The sequence below is a fragment of the Falco biarmicus genome, chromosome 15 (assembly GCF_023638135.1).
Source record: "Falco biarmicus isolate bFalBia1 chromosome 15, bFalBia1.pri, whole genome shotgun sequence".
Lineage (NCBI taxonomy): Eukaryota > Metazoa > Chordata > Aves > Falconiformes > Falconidae > Falco > Falco biarmicus.
Genome location: NC_079302.1, coordinates 6,141,759 through 6,157,843, shown reverse-complemented (window position 1 = coordinate 6,157,843; position 16,085 = coordinate 6,141,759). Strand labels below are relative to the sequence as shown.

The following is a 16,085-nucleotide window of genomic DNA, read 5'->3' as shown; positions in this document are numbered from 1 at the left end:
CTGCCTTTAAGCCCCAGCCTTGTCTCTAAGTGCTTTTATGTTGTTTGACAACTGCAGGTGGGGAAGGAGACACCTCCCTGAACTCAACACAGCGTGGTGGGTCCTGGCCTCTTGGTAGGGGGATTTCAGGAAATTACTGGAAAGTCATGCTAGGGTTCTCTGGTAATGCACCGATGGAAGGGGCAGGACTACTCACTCAAGTTGCCAACTGAAATTATAGGCTTTTGGTTTTGTGTTGGGTTGCACCTGGCGTGGGAGGGAAAAGTGTCTGTATCGAACTTGGGACTTTTGCGCAGCAGTGTGGAAGAAGAGCTACAAACTCACCTCCAGTGCTTTTGCATGGCATTCATCTGGTTTTTCATATGTTAAGCTACTATCAGATCACAGTTGTTCTTGTGGATTGGTTACTTGCATGAAATACTATATACTTTTGTAACCTGAACTCACACTACTCTTGGGCAGGTGATAACTGCCTTCTTGGTTGATCTTCACATCATGATTATCCCTTCAATTAACATTTCTCTGCATGTTGCTTCTTAAGAATACTCTACCTATGCACCTGAGTTTTCTTCGTGTCCATGGACATGCCTTTGTGGACTGTCCCACGTCATGTGTATTACTAGTTTTTGGAAACCTCTGTTTTTTGGGGGTTCAGAAAACGGATGAGACTTTTGGAAATGCATCCATCTTCAATTTCTCTGGGCTAGAACCTTCTCTTTGCAAGAAATACGTTACTTTGGAATGCTGCCTGCGCATATGTTGCCTGTTTCTAATGCCATCGGTAGATACTGTCCATCTGAGAACATTACACTTCGTTCCTTCCTGAAGAAACACCATACTTTTGTGCCAAGTTTGCAGTAAGCTGCAGCCAATAGTCTGGCTTTTAAAACTGAAATCCAAAGGGTAACAGCAGTGAGAGGAGACGGTAGGCTCTTCTGCGTGGTCTTCTACAAACATCCCAAGGTGTTTCACCCCGTTTGAGATTTACTGCGTTTACTTCTGTGTGTACTCGTTGGTTTTATTGGAGTGAGAGTGGCCTAGCAGGCAGTGCTGGGATCTGGGCTTCGGCTGCTGCGTTCTGGGCCCCATTTTGGTGCTGAGTTGCCAAATTCTGTTATCTTCTGTGTTTTTCGCTTCACCCATCTTACAATGATTGTACCCTTTGTGCTGCTCACCGGTATGGCAGTTAATGAGCACTGACTAACCGCTAAGTTTTTGAGGTCACTTGAAGGAGAGGGGTGGCAGCGTGCACAACGCCATCCCTGCGTGAGAAGCCGTACCTGCTTCACCGCGGGTGCCCAGGCAGCTGCCGTTCTGCAGGTAGATGGAGACGACATGCAGCCAGATTAGTTTGCACTGGCCAGTGCATGCTGTAAAGCAAAATGTTCTCTTCATCCTAGTTCATGTGAGCACCCCCCTTTATGGATGGCTCCTCGTGGAAGGACAGTTCTGTATGTTGACAGCAGAGATGAAAACGAAATGCATCAGCTGGGAGCCACGGTGCTAACCCAACAGAGAGGAGATGTTTCTTACTGGGTCCACTGGCCTGAGCTCTCTGCTGTGGTTATCCTCACTTGTCCTCTTTCATTCTTAATAATTTTGGCAGTGCTTCCTTCTCTGGTCTCTTCCCTCTTAAGCTGAAGACTTTGTACTGTTTAAATTGACCTGTTCCTTTGTGCCACGGTCAAAAGTTCATTGGGGGGTGTCTTTGTTTTTGCAAATGGGTTTATGTCTTACAGAAAAAAAAACCCAAAAAAATGCCAACCGAGTAAATGCAGAGCAGAGCTGTAAATAGCAGTGTCCTGGTAATTGCTGTACCAACTTAGATGAAAGTATTAGTTAGTGATTAAATGTCAACAGGTTTCATAAACAGCAAATGTCTTTAAGTTGACATAAAGAAGGCCTCTCTGGAGGTCATTGTAAATACCAGATTTATTGTGCCTCAGTGGAGAATGTGCTGAAAATGGAAAGGGAAATGTCACCATAGATCTTTAGAGTGTCTCAGTAAAACAGAAGGGTTGTTGCTGCCTGCAGTAAAAAGCTTTTAACTCCTTGAAAGAACCTGTTGACAAACCATATTTAATACTTGGTAATTTATTAATAAAACGTTCGTTTCTCAGGTCAGACTATGATGACTGGAGACCAGCCCTGGCCAGCTTGCTTCAACCTATCCCGTTTCCCAAGGAGTAAGTCTGCACTGTCTTAGTGTTTACCAGGTTATTCTTGTAACTGCTGCTTTGTGGTGAAATGTAATGTCAAGTAAAAACTGGTAGTAATAGGAGCATTGTGCCTCTACTATTGATTGAGAGTCTAGAGTTGGTTTTGGCTGATACAGAGAGACATGAAGACTTTCCCATGCTCATCCTCCTTCCCCATTTCTCTTAGATGATCCTGAAGAGGAAAATGGTTAAGTAGAGACAGGCAGACAGGAAAGGAAGGCAAGCTGGTGAGGAGGAGAGCAAAGTGAGAGATTTAGTGGAGGAGGATGCTTTACTGGCGTCACAGAGACTCGTTTCATTTGTATTTTACATTAAAAGAAGAAGGTTACCCTATGGATCAGCCAATCTCCCTTGGAAACCTATTAATGAACAGTAGTGTTTGTAAAATGCAGACCTCCACAGACAAACTTTACAACCTATAATTGTACAATTTGCTGGTTTATCACATCCCCTAATGACCTGGTGTCTTGAATCGGAGAGGTCTAATCCTCTGTGCCGGGTTACCTGGGCTACAGCGAGAGCTTGGAGATAGGCAACAGAGACATCATTTACCTAAGTCAAACTGAATCCTGGGGGAGGTGTAAACCATACCATGATGGAAGGCACTTCACAGAATGACCACTAATCGCTTTACTGATGTATGATGTTAATTGGTTGTGACCATACCTTAATTGCATTGCAATTAAAGAATTCACCGGGCTCTTGGAGGTAGCCAAAATTCTGTGTGTAATTATAGAGCTGTTCTGTAAGTCTTTTACTTACTTTCTTCTGACCCAAAGCTCCCAGTGACATTAGTCAGAGCCTTGTCTAAGACAGGGCTCAGGAAAAGCGACAAGATTTGTTCCAGGTGATTTCCCTCCCACACCCCTTGACTTTTCCCCGCTAGATTAGTTAAGGAGACTTTACCTCATCTTTTTTGGAGAGATTATTCTTTTTGTCTTGTGTGCTGCAGTTGTTTTGCAAATCCTTTTATTATCTGGAAAGAACTGGAAAGTGGTTGTTTGGTTTTTGTTTGGGTTTTTTTTCCCCCCCTCCCTCCCCTTTTCCAAGTCCTTACACTCTCCTGTTTTCAATTTCAGGGCTCTTGCACATGAGAAATTCACAAAGTAAGTTTGTGGGGCTTGTTTGTTTTATCGAAGGGGGTAATTACTGAAAATACTTGTACTAGTCAATAATAGCAATGATGCATTATTCAATGTTGTGTCTCTAATGCTTTTTATCTGTGAGGGGCTGTAAGCGTGTTCTGTTAGCAATAAAAAGATGTAGTTTTCTTTGTAATTTACTGTGACGGCAGAAGCCCAAGGACTAGAGACACTGAATGCTGATAGAATTTACAAACGAGTTTGTCACTGCACATCTCTGAAAGCTTTTCTAGGCTGTTGTGAATAGACACTGTCCTTGGTAATCACTTTGAGACTTCATGTTTCCTTCCTGTGGAAGCAGTTCAACTTGTTTCTTTCTAAAGTGCATTAATATATATTGTTTAAAGTGTAATCCAAGAGAAATGTGACACTTGTGTGAATGCTGCAACCAGCAACTGCTTATTCTTGTCCTTTAACCTTTTTTTTTTTTTTTTTTTTTTTTCTTCCCAGGGAGCTGAAATATGTGATTCAGAGATTTGCAGAAGACCCGAGGCAAGAAGTGAGTTTTATTGGCAGTTTACACAGAGTATTAATTGGAGGAATTGCAAGTATACTTGTTCAGAAAATCTCTCCTTAAGTAGTTTGTTTCAAAACATGGTGTAATTTTGCTGTGCTGAAGTCTCTCAGGAAGTAATAGCCACTCAGCACACACAGTCTTAGTATGAATGGTTTCTTGCCTTATGTATAAACATGTGTTGTGACCTCCTCGTCTGGCATCAGTTGATGTCCTTGCTCCTTATTGAACTGCAACCAGCAAGATTTTCCCACTCTGTTGAATCTCTCAGAGCTTTTCCGTACAAAAAAAAAGGGCAGCAAAATACAGCGATCCATACAGCTTACAAAATAACAGGTTTTATTTAGCTGCATTTCAGTTACATTGTGTGCAAATGACCGTAATTCTCATGAATTAGGAGGAGAAAGGGGGTGGGAGGTGTGTTACTGGAATGAGTGCATAGCTATAGCCTCATGGTGGCTGACTGCTTCATAGCTGCACGTGTAGCTTGTTCAACATCATCAGCTTTGGCTGAGTCAGAGCAAGCCTCTCATCCACATTCATTTTTGGTGCTGGCATAAAGGGAAGAAAGCTCGTCCAGACTGTGGGTGAGGAGGCTGTGTCATCGTCATCATTGTCCAGAACTCCTGATTTTCATGGTTTTAGCCTTTGTGAGCGGTAGTCATCCTTGTCAGATAAGAGAAACCTTCTTGTCTTAGAACAGCACCAGGATTTCATCTGTTCACTACTGCGACAGGCCCGAAGGAAAGAGCATGGACTTCCTCCCACACACACCTCAAAAACTGAAATAGAATATCTGTCTCTTCAAGGGGGAAAAAACAAAACAAAACAAAAAGCTTAATTATGATGTCTTTGTTAAACTGGGACTAGATGTAGTAACCTCTGCAGTGGGCCAAATTGAGACTAATGGTTGCTCACTGGTGCCAGTTCTTCTGTGCAGCTTCTGTCTTGTGGATCCCTGTTGAGCTTCCCTTGTGGATTTCCTTCACCCTGACTCTGGTCAAATTTCATTATAACAGGAGTAATAAGAATTTTTAATATTTGGAATGAGCAAGCCATCAGCCACTGCATTTGGTATGCAGATCACACCAGTAGTGTAGAGACACATGCTGGGAGGATGGGGTGAAAATGACAGAAGCTCAGAAATTTGAGTCTTTTTTTGTTTGTTTGTTTTTTGGTTGGTTTTTGTCCAAGTGAAAGGAGCTGTTCTAGATTAGAGCCATTTTGTGTGTGATTTGTGTAAAGGGAACGAAAAAGGCCATGCAATTAGCGATGGTACAGCTTCCCTCCTTGTTCATACTGAAGAAAAATGGATTCTGGGAGTGGAGACTTGCCTGCAGCTCTATGGATTGTTATTTTAACGGTGAAATTCCCAGCAGTCCCCGGTTTTACAGTTACTTTTTCTGGCCCAGTGTGGGAGATGCTGGTGATTACTGGCAGGAACTTTAACCTTCTCAATGTCTTCACGTTTTGGCAGGTCCACTCATGTTTGCTGAGTGTGCGGGCTGGCAAAGACGGCTGGTTCCAGCTCTACAGCCCTGGAGGAGTGGCATGTGATGATGATGGAGAGCTGTTTGCCAGTATGGTACGTGTCTGCAATAATGTGAGTTTAGTAACTGTGCAGTAACTACTTAGTTACTGCATAGTTGGCAGTAACAGGATTTACTTTCTTTTGTCAAAAAATTACCAAGATCACGGTTCTGTAATCCACAAGCGTTCAGCAGGAAGTCTATATCTTTATCCCACCGAATCCATTGAACGTCCTTGCAGTCACAATGCAATTAACATGTTAGCTTTCTCTTTTTGAACTCTGATGTGTTTTTTCACTGGTAGCGTATGCACAAAAAAAATGCATGTATATACGCGTGTCCATATGTATGTACGTATTTTTGTACTTATAAATAAGCGTGCATGTGTGTCTGTATAAAAAAACCTCTCGGAGAATATGGAATACTGGGAGACAGGGGAGACAGACTGTTCTGTACGTCCTCACCTATACTTTTCATTTACAGGCTACCCTGGAATGTAAAAGCCACGGTAACATTGAATTAATCAAAGGATGGATAGATAGATAGAAAGAAAGAATGAACAAACAATGTTCTAGCAGTTTCTTTTCCCAATTATATTGGTAGAAATAAAAATGTTTTAGCAGTTTCTCTGCCTAGTTATATTGTTATGGGGAGTTATAATTAGAAACCAGCATTCCATTTCCCGCAGTTATTTCTTTTGTAACTCTTAGAAGGACTAGGCACGAAATAACAGGTTTTAATCACTGATGCTGGCACTGTCTTCCTGTGCAACCGGGGTCAAGTCATGTAGGTCTCACTGTGTATTAATTCTCCATATAGCAATTGAGATGGAAATGATACTGCTTCCTTTCCCTGGTAAGGGAAAAAACATTTGTTGAAGTTGGCTGTCCAGTGAAGTGACTTTCAGGGGGATCCACACTTTGTGCATCTCCCACATGCTGAACATTTTGGCACATAAAGAACATGCATATCTGTCTATACTTCCAAATTCAGATGGCTCTGGACCTTTGAAACAGATAATGGGCAAAGACTGTTTACAAAAGGTTTCATCCCTCTTCATTGATCCTATGTCTTTTATGTTTGAAACGAAAATTTCTTCAGAACTGTATCGTTTCTCCTGAGGGCTTTTATGGTCTAAGTTATTTATGAGCATCAGGAGAGGGTGTGCCTGAGAAAGCACAATGCTAACACACATTAATATGCAGTACTCTGTGCCCTTTGCAAGGATGTTGATAAATACTTAAAGAGCTGCTAACGACTAACCATAAAGTTCGAAAAACATCCTGTTCTGAGATGGACCTTACATTAGTGTTAGCATCAGTATTTTCTGTCACTCAAGAAAACCTTGAGGAAGGCTTAATGATAACTGCATAAAATGAAATCCTTTTTTGCTTGAAGCTTACTGTTTCTAAGGGCCACCCCTGAACTGATGGATACTTAAGAAAAAAGATTTTGTGTTTTTCGAAAGGCCTTGCTGGTAATGGAGTCATGAGGAAGAAGAACTGCATGATAGCAACTGATCCGCATAGAACTGACCCCATCATGGTGTGGTTGCAATGTTTTCAGCAGTATTGAACATAGTCCGGGCAATACCGTGAACAGGGGGACCACGGGACGTATTTGCAAGCTTATTGTGGTGTAGTGCTGATGTTGAGTCTACGTAATGGAGCTCTTACTGCCCAGGTCATTGGAAACTACAGATTCTCACACGGTGCTCTGCCAGCAAGCTGGTGAATCAGCCACTGGGCCATAAAATAAGACTTTTGGCTAGGAACTTGAAATTCTTTGCAGCTAATCTCTAGGGGTTTTAAATGGGGAAGAATACTGCCAACTTACTCTGTGAGAAGAGGCTCTTTGATCTGTGCAAGTGGCTTTGCATTTCTGCTGTAGGTGTTACTATGTGATATCATCCAATGCTTTCTGGAGCTGGAAGAGAGGCTGCAGGACACTTTGTCAGCTGGGGGACTCGAAGGAGTCTTAGTCCGCGTTCTCAGCCCTTCCTTCCTTTCAGGGGAAAAGGAGCAAAAGGGAAAGCAAGATAATGACCCAAGAGCATGAAAGCACTGAAGTCATCTCTGACTTAGGGCTTAGGACTACTGGTTTTTTTTAAGGCACTCCTTCCTTTCCCAGTCAGCTCCCGTCCATTCTGAACAGGTGATTTTGTCCATCACCACCCCTTAACCACGGCTAGTGCAGACAGGAGATCACCAGCACCACTGCCTTTTACCTAGACATCCAGCCCACGCAGCCCTTGCTCACCAGCTGGCATTTCCAGAGAAACTGAACTGCAAACAGATGCGAAAGCAAAATCCCCTGTGGTCCCCCTGGGGCTGGGTTCATCGTGTTACTAGGGAGAGGGGCAATTGCACAGCTGCTCTGATGTTTCCTGGGGAGCCTGTATCAGGCCTCTGGGCTGTCAGCTGAGCTCCTTTATGGAGGAAAACTACCCGCTCCCTCAGATCTCACTAGGCATCACCTTTTTCAAAAAGTCACTTCCAATCAGCAATAAAGCTGTTGAGAGACTGCAACCGTAATTGCAACGAGGGGGGCACTTTCTTTAGGTTTGCTGCAAATACTGACATTTTTTTCACTGTGTAACCATGTCCCTTCCCAATGTAGATGTGTTTCTTAGGCTTACAGCTCTAATTTTAGCTCTGTTTCTCGAACAGGTTCATATTTTAATGGGATCCTGCTATAAAACAAAGAAGTTCCTGCTTTCACTGGCTGAAAATAAGTTAGGACCTTGCATGCTACTGGCTTTGAGGGGTAACCAGACGATGGTAGAGGTAAGCCCTAAACATACGTAGTCATATAGGTTTCTGAGCAATACTCAGATTCAGTTTCACATTGACTTTCCCAGAATTAGATCTAGTGGAACTAGAGAAGCCAAGTTCAGGTTTGTGTCGTACCAAACACCAACAGTGGGCAGCTGTGTTTTTCTGGATTAAGTGGAACGGAATATTGTTCTGCAGATATGAGAGTGAATTAGATGAAAGGTGGGTGCAAGAATTTTTGGAGAGAAAGATTGTTTGCTATAACTCAGTTGGAGAAGCTAAGATGGAAAATAAATGGCCATGATGGTTTAGGCTGTGGCGAGAGGTCAGAATTCAGAACCCCAAGGCTTTTCCATGACTAAATGCCTGATGCTTGTCTTGCCACCTGCAGAATGAGTAGTGCACAGGAAATGCATTTACAAATCCGTATTCACTTGCATTATTACACATTTTGTGTGCTTATGATTGGTTATTTTTGTTGCACTAATAGTTTATAAATATTTTTCTGGGTTTCTTTAGAGAAGTTTCATGATAAATGTCTTCATATATTTTAAACAGAACTAGAGGGTGGTTGAATCGGTGGAAGGAGTTACAGTTTTCATTGACTTAGATCTGTGCATGCTAATTTCATCCAGTAAATAAAAGTGTGCTGCATGAATTTGAATATAATGTTGCTTGGTTTTTTTCATTAAAAATAATGGAGGGAATAAAAATTTTGCATTTTAATTGCAATGGCATGACCTGTAGCAGAAAAGGAAAGGCAGTGTGGAGGGGGCAGCTTGTTTGAAGCCTCTGTGACCCAATGGAACCATCCCCTGGTGTTGTGACTTTCTCCTGGCAGCCCCTTGCCCAGGGGTGAGTCAGGCGTGTTCCCACTGAGATGGAAGGTGTCCTGGGCACAGCAGGAAGCTCCCTGGATCTTCTCGTGGAGCTTCTCTGGCCTTTGCCCATCCTGCCTAATAGAATGGGTATACTTCACATGCATTCTGCTTGCACAGAAACCCCAGTACTTAGGGACAGAAAATCCAGCACTTAGCTGCTTGGCTCTACTGCTCATCTGTAATGTTCCCAGCCTGCCAATCTGCAGTCTAGCCGGTGTACCTGGGAAATACTGGATCGATTGTACCTGTTCTGAAGCGGGCTGTGGCATGAAGCCATCTTCCAGGTCTGATGTAAAGTAATTGCACTTCTCAGTCAGAAGGAATGAGCACTAATGGAAAACAGGATAGATAGGCTGACTTTCAGATACTAGAGTTCGTTCTTTACAAATAAAAAATTGGTTTCTTGTGTTGGAAGGTCAGTAGATATTGCTATGATCTTCTAATCCAGCCTGCATAATGCATGCTCTAAAAATTTACCCCGTAATTTAAACTACCGTGCTGCCCACTGTAATTGGGATATTTGGAAGAAAGTGAAGGTAAGCACTGCAGTGACCGCTCTTCTTTCATTCTGCTGCTAGATTTTGTGTTTGATGCTGGAATACAACATCATCGATAATAATGACACACAACTCCAGATCATCTCTACCCTGGAAAGCACAGACGTGGGAAAGAGAATGTATGAACAGCTGTGTGACAGGCAGAGGGAGTTAAAAGAGCTGGTATGTCGCCCTGCATGCAGTATTGCCATAGCACATTGTGGTCTGTACTCTCCAGAAATGGAGGTACAAAAGAAAGACAAGCAGGGTGTGAAATTCCTGGTTAACAACAGGATGGGAGCAGTATTTGGAAGATTTTACTGTGAATATATATACTGTGGGTTGTTTACTGACGTGTCTTATCCCATACTGTGTTTATGTATGATACTCAATAACCTGCTTAGAATCCATGTGAAAGAATAGAGGTGAAATCCCGCTGTCTTAAGATCTTACAAGTCAGCTTGTCAAATTCTGCCACCTTTTGACATATGAGTAGCAAATGGTTTTAGTGCTCGCCAGCATTTCTTAATGCTTTGACATTCACAGCATTTTACTGAGATGGTCTTTAGGTCTAGTTCTCGGAGGCTAGAGCCTATGAGAAAAAGATCTTTTCCTGATTTTAAAGTCAGGATCTTCAGATTGAAGATAGATCTGCTCTCATTAGCACTTTTTCACCTATGCAAATACACCCAGAGTCTTCCTCTTCCCTCTTTCACATTTATGTTTGTCTTCTTTAACCCCTGCTGCCAGCCTGAAAAGTATATGCTTTTTTTTTTTTTGAAGACAAATTATTTTGTCAGCGGTGCAGTCTCAACCCCTTTGCTATCTTAGCCCAGCATTTTAAGCCTGTTGGCTTTTAAAGTGAAAGTAACCAAGTAGTGGCAGGCTGCATCAGACACGATGCTGCCCCGTGGCACAGAGACCACCAGCTGCAGTTAGTGGATGTCCCCTGGGTGGCAACAGGCCTGCATCTGGCACTCAGAAAAAAATCTGTCTGTGCAGAAAAAAACAGAGAAGAGGTGGAAGGGCTGGCAGGGAGCTTTGTAACCGGAGCAGGATTTGCTTTAGCAAAGAGCTTGCTATGCTTCGGTTGGTCTGAAATGTAGAATGGCAGCTTCTTTGACTAAAATATCTTTTCTCTTGCAGCAAAGAAAAGGTGGTCCCACAAGGTTAACACTGCCATCCAAGTCCACAGTAAGTTAATCATGTCGATAGAAAAACAAGCTTGGTCTTTCCATATTTAAACACTTGATTTATGTTTGCCATGTGGCACAGTGGTTTTGGTCAGTCAAGAGGGGAGCCATTCCGCTTGCTCTGTCAACACGACCGGAGTTTACACAAGCAAGGGCGTATTTCTGCTCTTGGGTTTGCGCAGCAGTTTCCAACACCAGTACAAGCATCAGACTGTCAGATTTATACTGGTGTGCGGATTTGGAATTTACAATGGGAACTAACGGTGGATTTGGGGACAGAGTACTGCATTAAAAAGCAGACTTCACAATGGCCGGTCCTGGATCTTAGACATGAAAGTCTGAAAGACACCCATCGTCGTTACAGTTCAGCCTGGTGTAAGCCCAGACTTAACTTCACTGAGGCCAGGTAACAGTCCTGGATGCAGTTTGGATCTAGAAGTTGCAGTGAAATCTTTGTTAAGTTAAAAGACCAAGCTTCAACATTTGCTCTGACTGAAGCCTTTGTGTCTCATAAGGATACACATGCAAAGAAAATTTCTGTCCTAATGTCTGGATAAATTTTTCCCAGAGTGTGTGAAGCAACACTGCCACAAGAGCCCAGCAGCTTGCCAAACAAACAGAAACTTCTCTGTGTGGTTCTCTGTTACTGTAAACAAGCAGCTTCATTGTGCAACTCTTGCTGGTTAACAGTATCGGTGACACCACTGCAGCGGATTGCAGGCTGAGTCGTCAATAATCTTGCTTATCCATCTGTTGTTTGCTTTCAGGATGCAGACCTGGCCCGCTTGCTAAGCTCGGGATCCTTTGGAAATTTGGAAAACCTCAGCCTGGCCTTTACCAATGTGACAAGTGCTTGTGCTGAGCACCTCATTAAACTGCCTTCACTCAAGCAGCTGAACCTGTGGTCAACTCAGGTAAGGGCTTTGCAGACTGAAACTCAGAGCACGAATCAGTGCTGACTAATTCTGAAATTTCACATTACTTCAGCGCAAGAAGAGTGTGTGAAGAGGCTGGCTTAGAGCGAGTTTGCCCTCATGCTGGTTTTACAGGGCCTTTCTATGGTATAGCTCATCTTGGAGGCTGGTTTTTCTTTTTTTTTGTTTGTTTGTTTTTGTTTTAATTATAAAAGGGTTGCTGCTACCTTGGGTGGAATGTTCCAGTTAGGTGTTGTTGATACTGTGTATTTTGCAGTACACGTGCTGCAGTTCATCTGAGAAGTGCTTACAACATCACCCATCTAGGATGAAAAAATGATGCTGTGCAGCTCATCTGGAGCAAAAGAGAGAGTCTGTGCAGCGTAGGCAGTGAATTGCCCTGAATGCTGATCAACTAGAATTTCTTTAAAAACAACAGCAACAAAAATAAACTCAAATAATGAATAGAGGGGAAACTATAATGAGAACATGTTTATTTTGTAAGCAAAAAGTTAACTGGACAAATTACTCAGCTGTTGATTGAAAGAGCTTTTAAAGTTAATTTTTTCTTTTGCATTTCCCTGCTGGTTTTGGTCTCTGAGGTTCTCCACTGAATAGGTTTTCCCCATTTTCTGTTAGCACCTATTTGCAGTGCCCGCTGAAAATATGATTATCTCCAGTGCAACCACAAAAAGCAGTGTTTTTTTTTCCACTCAAATGTCATGCAAATATCTTGTTTTGTTTTCCTAACTGCTTTTGTATCCCAGAAGTTTCCTCTTTTTGTGTGGGGAATGTGAAGTAGAATCTGATTGCTTGCTTGTTTTAAGACTGTCATGTATCTCCTCCAGATTTGTCCTAACAATGTAACTCTTGGGTTTGGAAACTTCTTGCTCAAAATGAGTTTGATTTCATTGGATAAAGAGCCTGCTTTTTGTCTGATTTTTTTTTTTTTTTAGTAAGTTAAAAAAAAGGGTTTAGATTCCATTTTATTTTGTGATATCCTGGTTTCCATTAATCTAGAGTTTAGAAACAGCAGAAATGAAGTGGGTCAATAGAACAATTACCAATCAATAGTACATTGTTCTTGAGACCAAAATAGCTAATTAATACCACTTGCATTATGCTTTTTTTTAATTTTGTGATGTGGTTGGGAACTGGCTGAGACTGCCATAACCATTTTGTATAGCCTGGGTGGGAGCTCTCTCATACAAAGTCCAGACTTCAAAGGCACCATTCTAATTAAATGATGGCCTGCGGTTAAGTGCGCACAAGTCACTTAATTTTTCTGTTCCCCGTCTGCAAAACGGGGATAAAACTATTTGCTTTCTCTCCTATCATTTGAGATTGCGGTAAACAATCTGAGTGTGGCTTTGAGGGCTCGTCAGCAAACCTCATTTAATGTGCCCCGTTTGTCCTGAGGTACTCGCACACGATGTTTGTGCCTTGTTTGCAAACAACTCTGCTTGTGCCCCACAGTTCGGAGACGCAGGGTTGCGGCTTCTGTCTGAACACCTCACCATGCTGCAAGTGCTCAACCTGTGCGAGACTCCGGTCACGGACGCTGGGCTGCTGGCACTGAGCTGTAAGTGTCCCAAAGAAGCTACAGAGGAAAATTGTTGTGGGTTCGGCGGAATTCACTTGGGCTCGGACAGAAGATTGATTTCTTGGCTGCCACAGCGCTGCTTCTGCAGGGATTCAGGACAGGCCGTGGTTGTCTGTGGGTTTAGCCTTCCCCCCTCCCCGCCCGCTCAGGTGCAGGCAGGGGAAGCAGGACGGTGATCTGAGCCCGACGGTGCTGAGCCGCCTCCTGTGGGCTTTGTTGTTCCAGCCTGTGCTCTAGCTCTTGCCTCTGACTTCACTGACAGCACTTGTCTCCTTCTCACGTGGTGTCCTGTGGCCCTGGGACTTCCCAGCTTTTTTCGCACACCCTCCTGTGGGTGTCCTCTCTGGGTGGGGGTCTGACCTTTTGGCGCAGGAGGGGACGATTGCAAAGCCATGTAGCAACTTACTAGTGCGTTGAGCAACTGTGCGCAGCAGGTTTCATACCCTCTCTGGCATCTTTTGTTCCTTCTTTTTGGGGAGGTGAAACTCTCGCTATTCTTTATTTAAATAGGGCAAGGCAGAGCGGGGCCATCTGAGCAGCGTTCAGGATTCCCCTGTGCACCGAGAGCTGCTTGACATGCCAGAACGAGACCCTTTCCTACGTCCAACAGTGTATTATAAACCTCGCCTGTTGGGTTTAAGAGCCTCCTTTAACAGGCTTGATCCTACACAGACGTGCCAGACAGGCCAGTAGTTATGGCTCATCTTAGGAAACTATTCTGCTAACTACTGGAGCCTAAAATGGAAGCGGGGGCAGGGAGGGGAGAGGGAGCACTGCTGGATCAGCGTGGCCCCTGCGTGCACCACGCAGAGCACTGAGAACGGGCACTGTTCAGAATAATGTGCAGGAAACTGATTATGAGAAGTTGCCTCAACTCCTTTGAAGTCAGCGGACTTAAGCATACGCTTAATGGCCCTTCCTAAATAGGGACTTTTTCCTGGATGAGGGCCCAAACAGCTGTTTATCCATTCCTACTTCTATATTTTACACTATTCAGCTTTTTCCTGAGAGCGCTGCACATAGTCATGTCTTGTTTATGCTTTGGCCTACTGTAAGCCTGGTATTTTAAGAAAAAGCAGCACGATCATAAATAATCTGTATGTTTTCTCTTTTAGCCATGAAGAGCCTGTGTAGTTTAAATATGAACAGCACCAAACTTTCAGCAGATACCTACGAAGATCTCAAGGTATTTCTGAATTGCATCCCCTAAAGATGAGTAGTAACTGGCGGAGGAGGACTTGCAGATTTAGCCAGTGCATGGTGCTAGTGCCTAGTACAGGGAGAATGGACTGTGTAGCGTGAAAGTCATCTAAGAGGGTGAAATGGGTCACTTTGGGGAGATAATGACCGAAAACAGCATTCTGAGGTTGCTGGCTTTGACGGACGCAGGAAACATTTATTATGTGGAGTGGATAAGTATGAGATGGAATCAGAAACTGATTCTTTTCACCAGTGCTGTTAACAGTCAAGGTTTCATAAACAGATCGTTTCCAATGAGGATAGACAGACAGGCAAAATCGAGTGCACGTCTCCAGAGCCACGTCCTGTGCTGCGACCAGGACCGCAGGTAATGTGGGTGAAGAGCATTACGGAGCTTTGATTCAGAGGGCACAGGGAGAATTAAAAGCGTTGAGGGAGGTGCAAGTTTATCTTGACACCTCTGGGACAGCAACTGGGCTTGATACAGAAGCACCTGCACAAATGCCCAGTTCCCGAGTTTGACATTCAAGACATCTGGGGTTACCGTGTGTGCTGTGAATTTACAACCACTTCAGCAAAATGGTGTAAAGAAGGAGAATGTAACTGTGGGAGGGGAACGGCCCCAGGTGGTTTCAGACAAAGGCAGCCTGAGATGCGCTGGCTTTCATGACCTCGTGTGGCCTTTTGTCTTCACTCTGGTGTTGCATGAGTCGCATGTCCCGCAGCCTTACCTTATAAACCCAGGCGCAGAAACAAGATGAAACTCAACATCATGTTCTCTTGTGTGCTGATGCCTGAGGTTGTGCCAGGTTTAGTCAAAAAGGTCACAGCCTTGGGTTGAGTTTCGAACTTGAGGCAAGTCCTGAAACTGCTCTGCTTTCAAAATTCACTGCGAACGTGGATCTTCGGTTCTGGCTGTGGAGCCAGGGCTCCCCCAGGGACTCTGTTGCAGTGCTGCTAGCATGGATTTTTCAAGATCAAGATTTCAAAACTTGTGTCACAATTGTATATGCAAAGAAGTCGTCCTTGGAATTAACAGCTGGCTTGCAGATGGGTTCACACAATGGAGCTTGTATCAGGCCCCAAGCGTTTACAGGCAATCAAGTTCAATGCTGTATTTGGGCCAGGGCTCTGAAATTAAGTCTATTGAAAGGCTCCCCCAGTCCTACCCCTGCTTCTGAGCCCCTTTGCCACTAACTCTCTACCCAAACTGGGATTTTCCTAACCGGTTCCCTGTGCTCTGGTATTGCGTTAACAGTCCTTCCCAGCAACGCCAGAAAGCGACTTGCCAGGGCAAACAGCAAAACTGGCTGTGAGCAAAGTCCCGATGATTGCAGAAAATTAAAAAAGCTGAGAAAACAGGCGTGCGTCACTTTTTCCCCTCTCACCTCTTTCATTGAAATTTATCTTCGTGGCCATTTTTTGAGAGCTCTGTGTGTGTTCGAAGGGAGGGTAATAGTTTCTTTCCCTGGGGCGCATGGTTGTAGGTCTGTTGAGAACAGCTCAGACATCAAAGAACGTATTTTTGATACAAATCTTTCCTTCTTCTCCCCTTGGTCTGCGAGAGTGTTTGGGGCACA

At 43.7% G+C, this 16,085-nt stretch overlaps 1 protein-coding gene across 1 annotated transcript in view; it reads left to right on the top strand.

The window, feature by feature from the left end:
* The window catches only part of CMIP (c-Maf inducing protein), a 139,002-nt gene that overhangs the window by 119,939 nt on the left and 2,978 nt on the right, over nt 1–16,085 (top strand). Inside the window, exons 11-20 of the mRNA XM_056361252.1 lie at nt 2,121–2,186; nt 3,299–3,325; nt 3,812–3,860; nt 5,353–5,460; nt 8,074–8,190; nt 9,638–9,778; nt 10,742–10,789; nt 11,556–11,702; nt 13,179–13,284; nt 14,421–14,491. Coding sequence (XP_056217227.1) covers nt 2,121–2,186; nt 3,299–3,325; nt 3,812–3,860; nt 5,353–5,460; nt 8,074–8,190; nt 9,638–9,778; nt 10,742–10,789; nt 11,556–11,702; nt 13,179–13,284; nt 14,421–14,491 — 880 coding nt within the window. The remainder of the gene's footprint in view (nt 1–2,120; nt 2,187–3,298; nt 3,326–3,811; nt 3,861–5,352; nt 5,461–8,073; nt 8,191–9,637; nt 9,779–10,741; nt 10,790–11,555; nt 11,703–13,178; nt 13,285–14,420; nt 14,492–16,085) is intronic.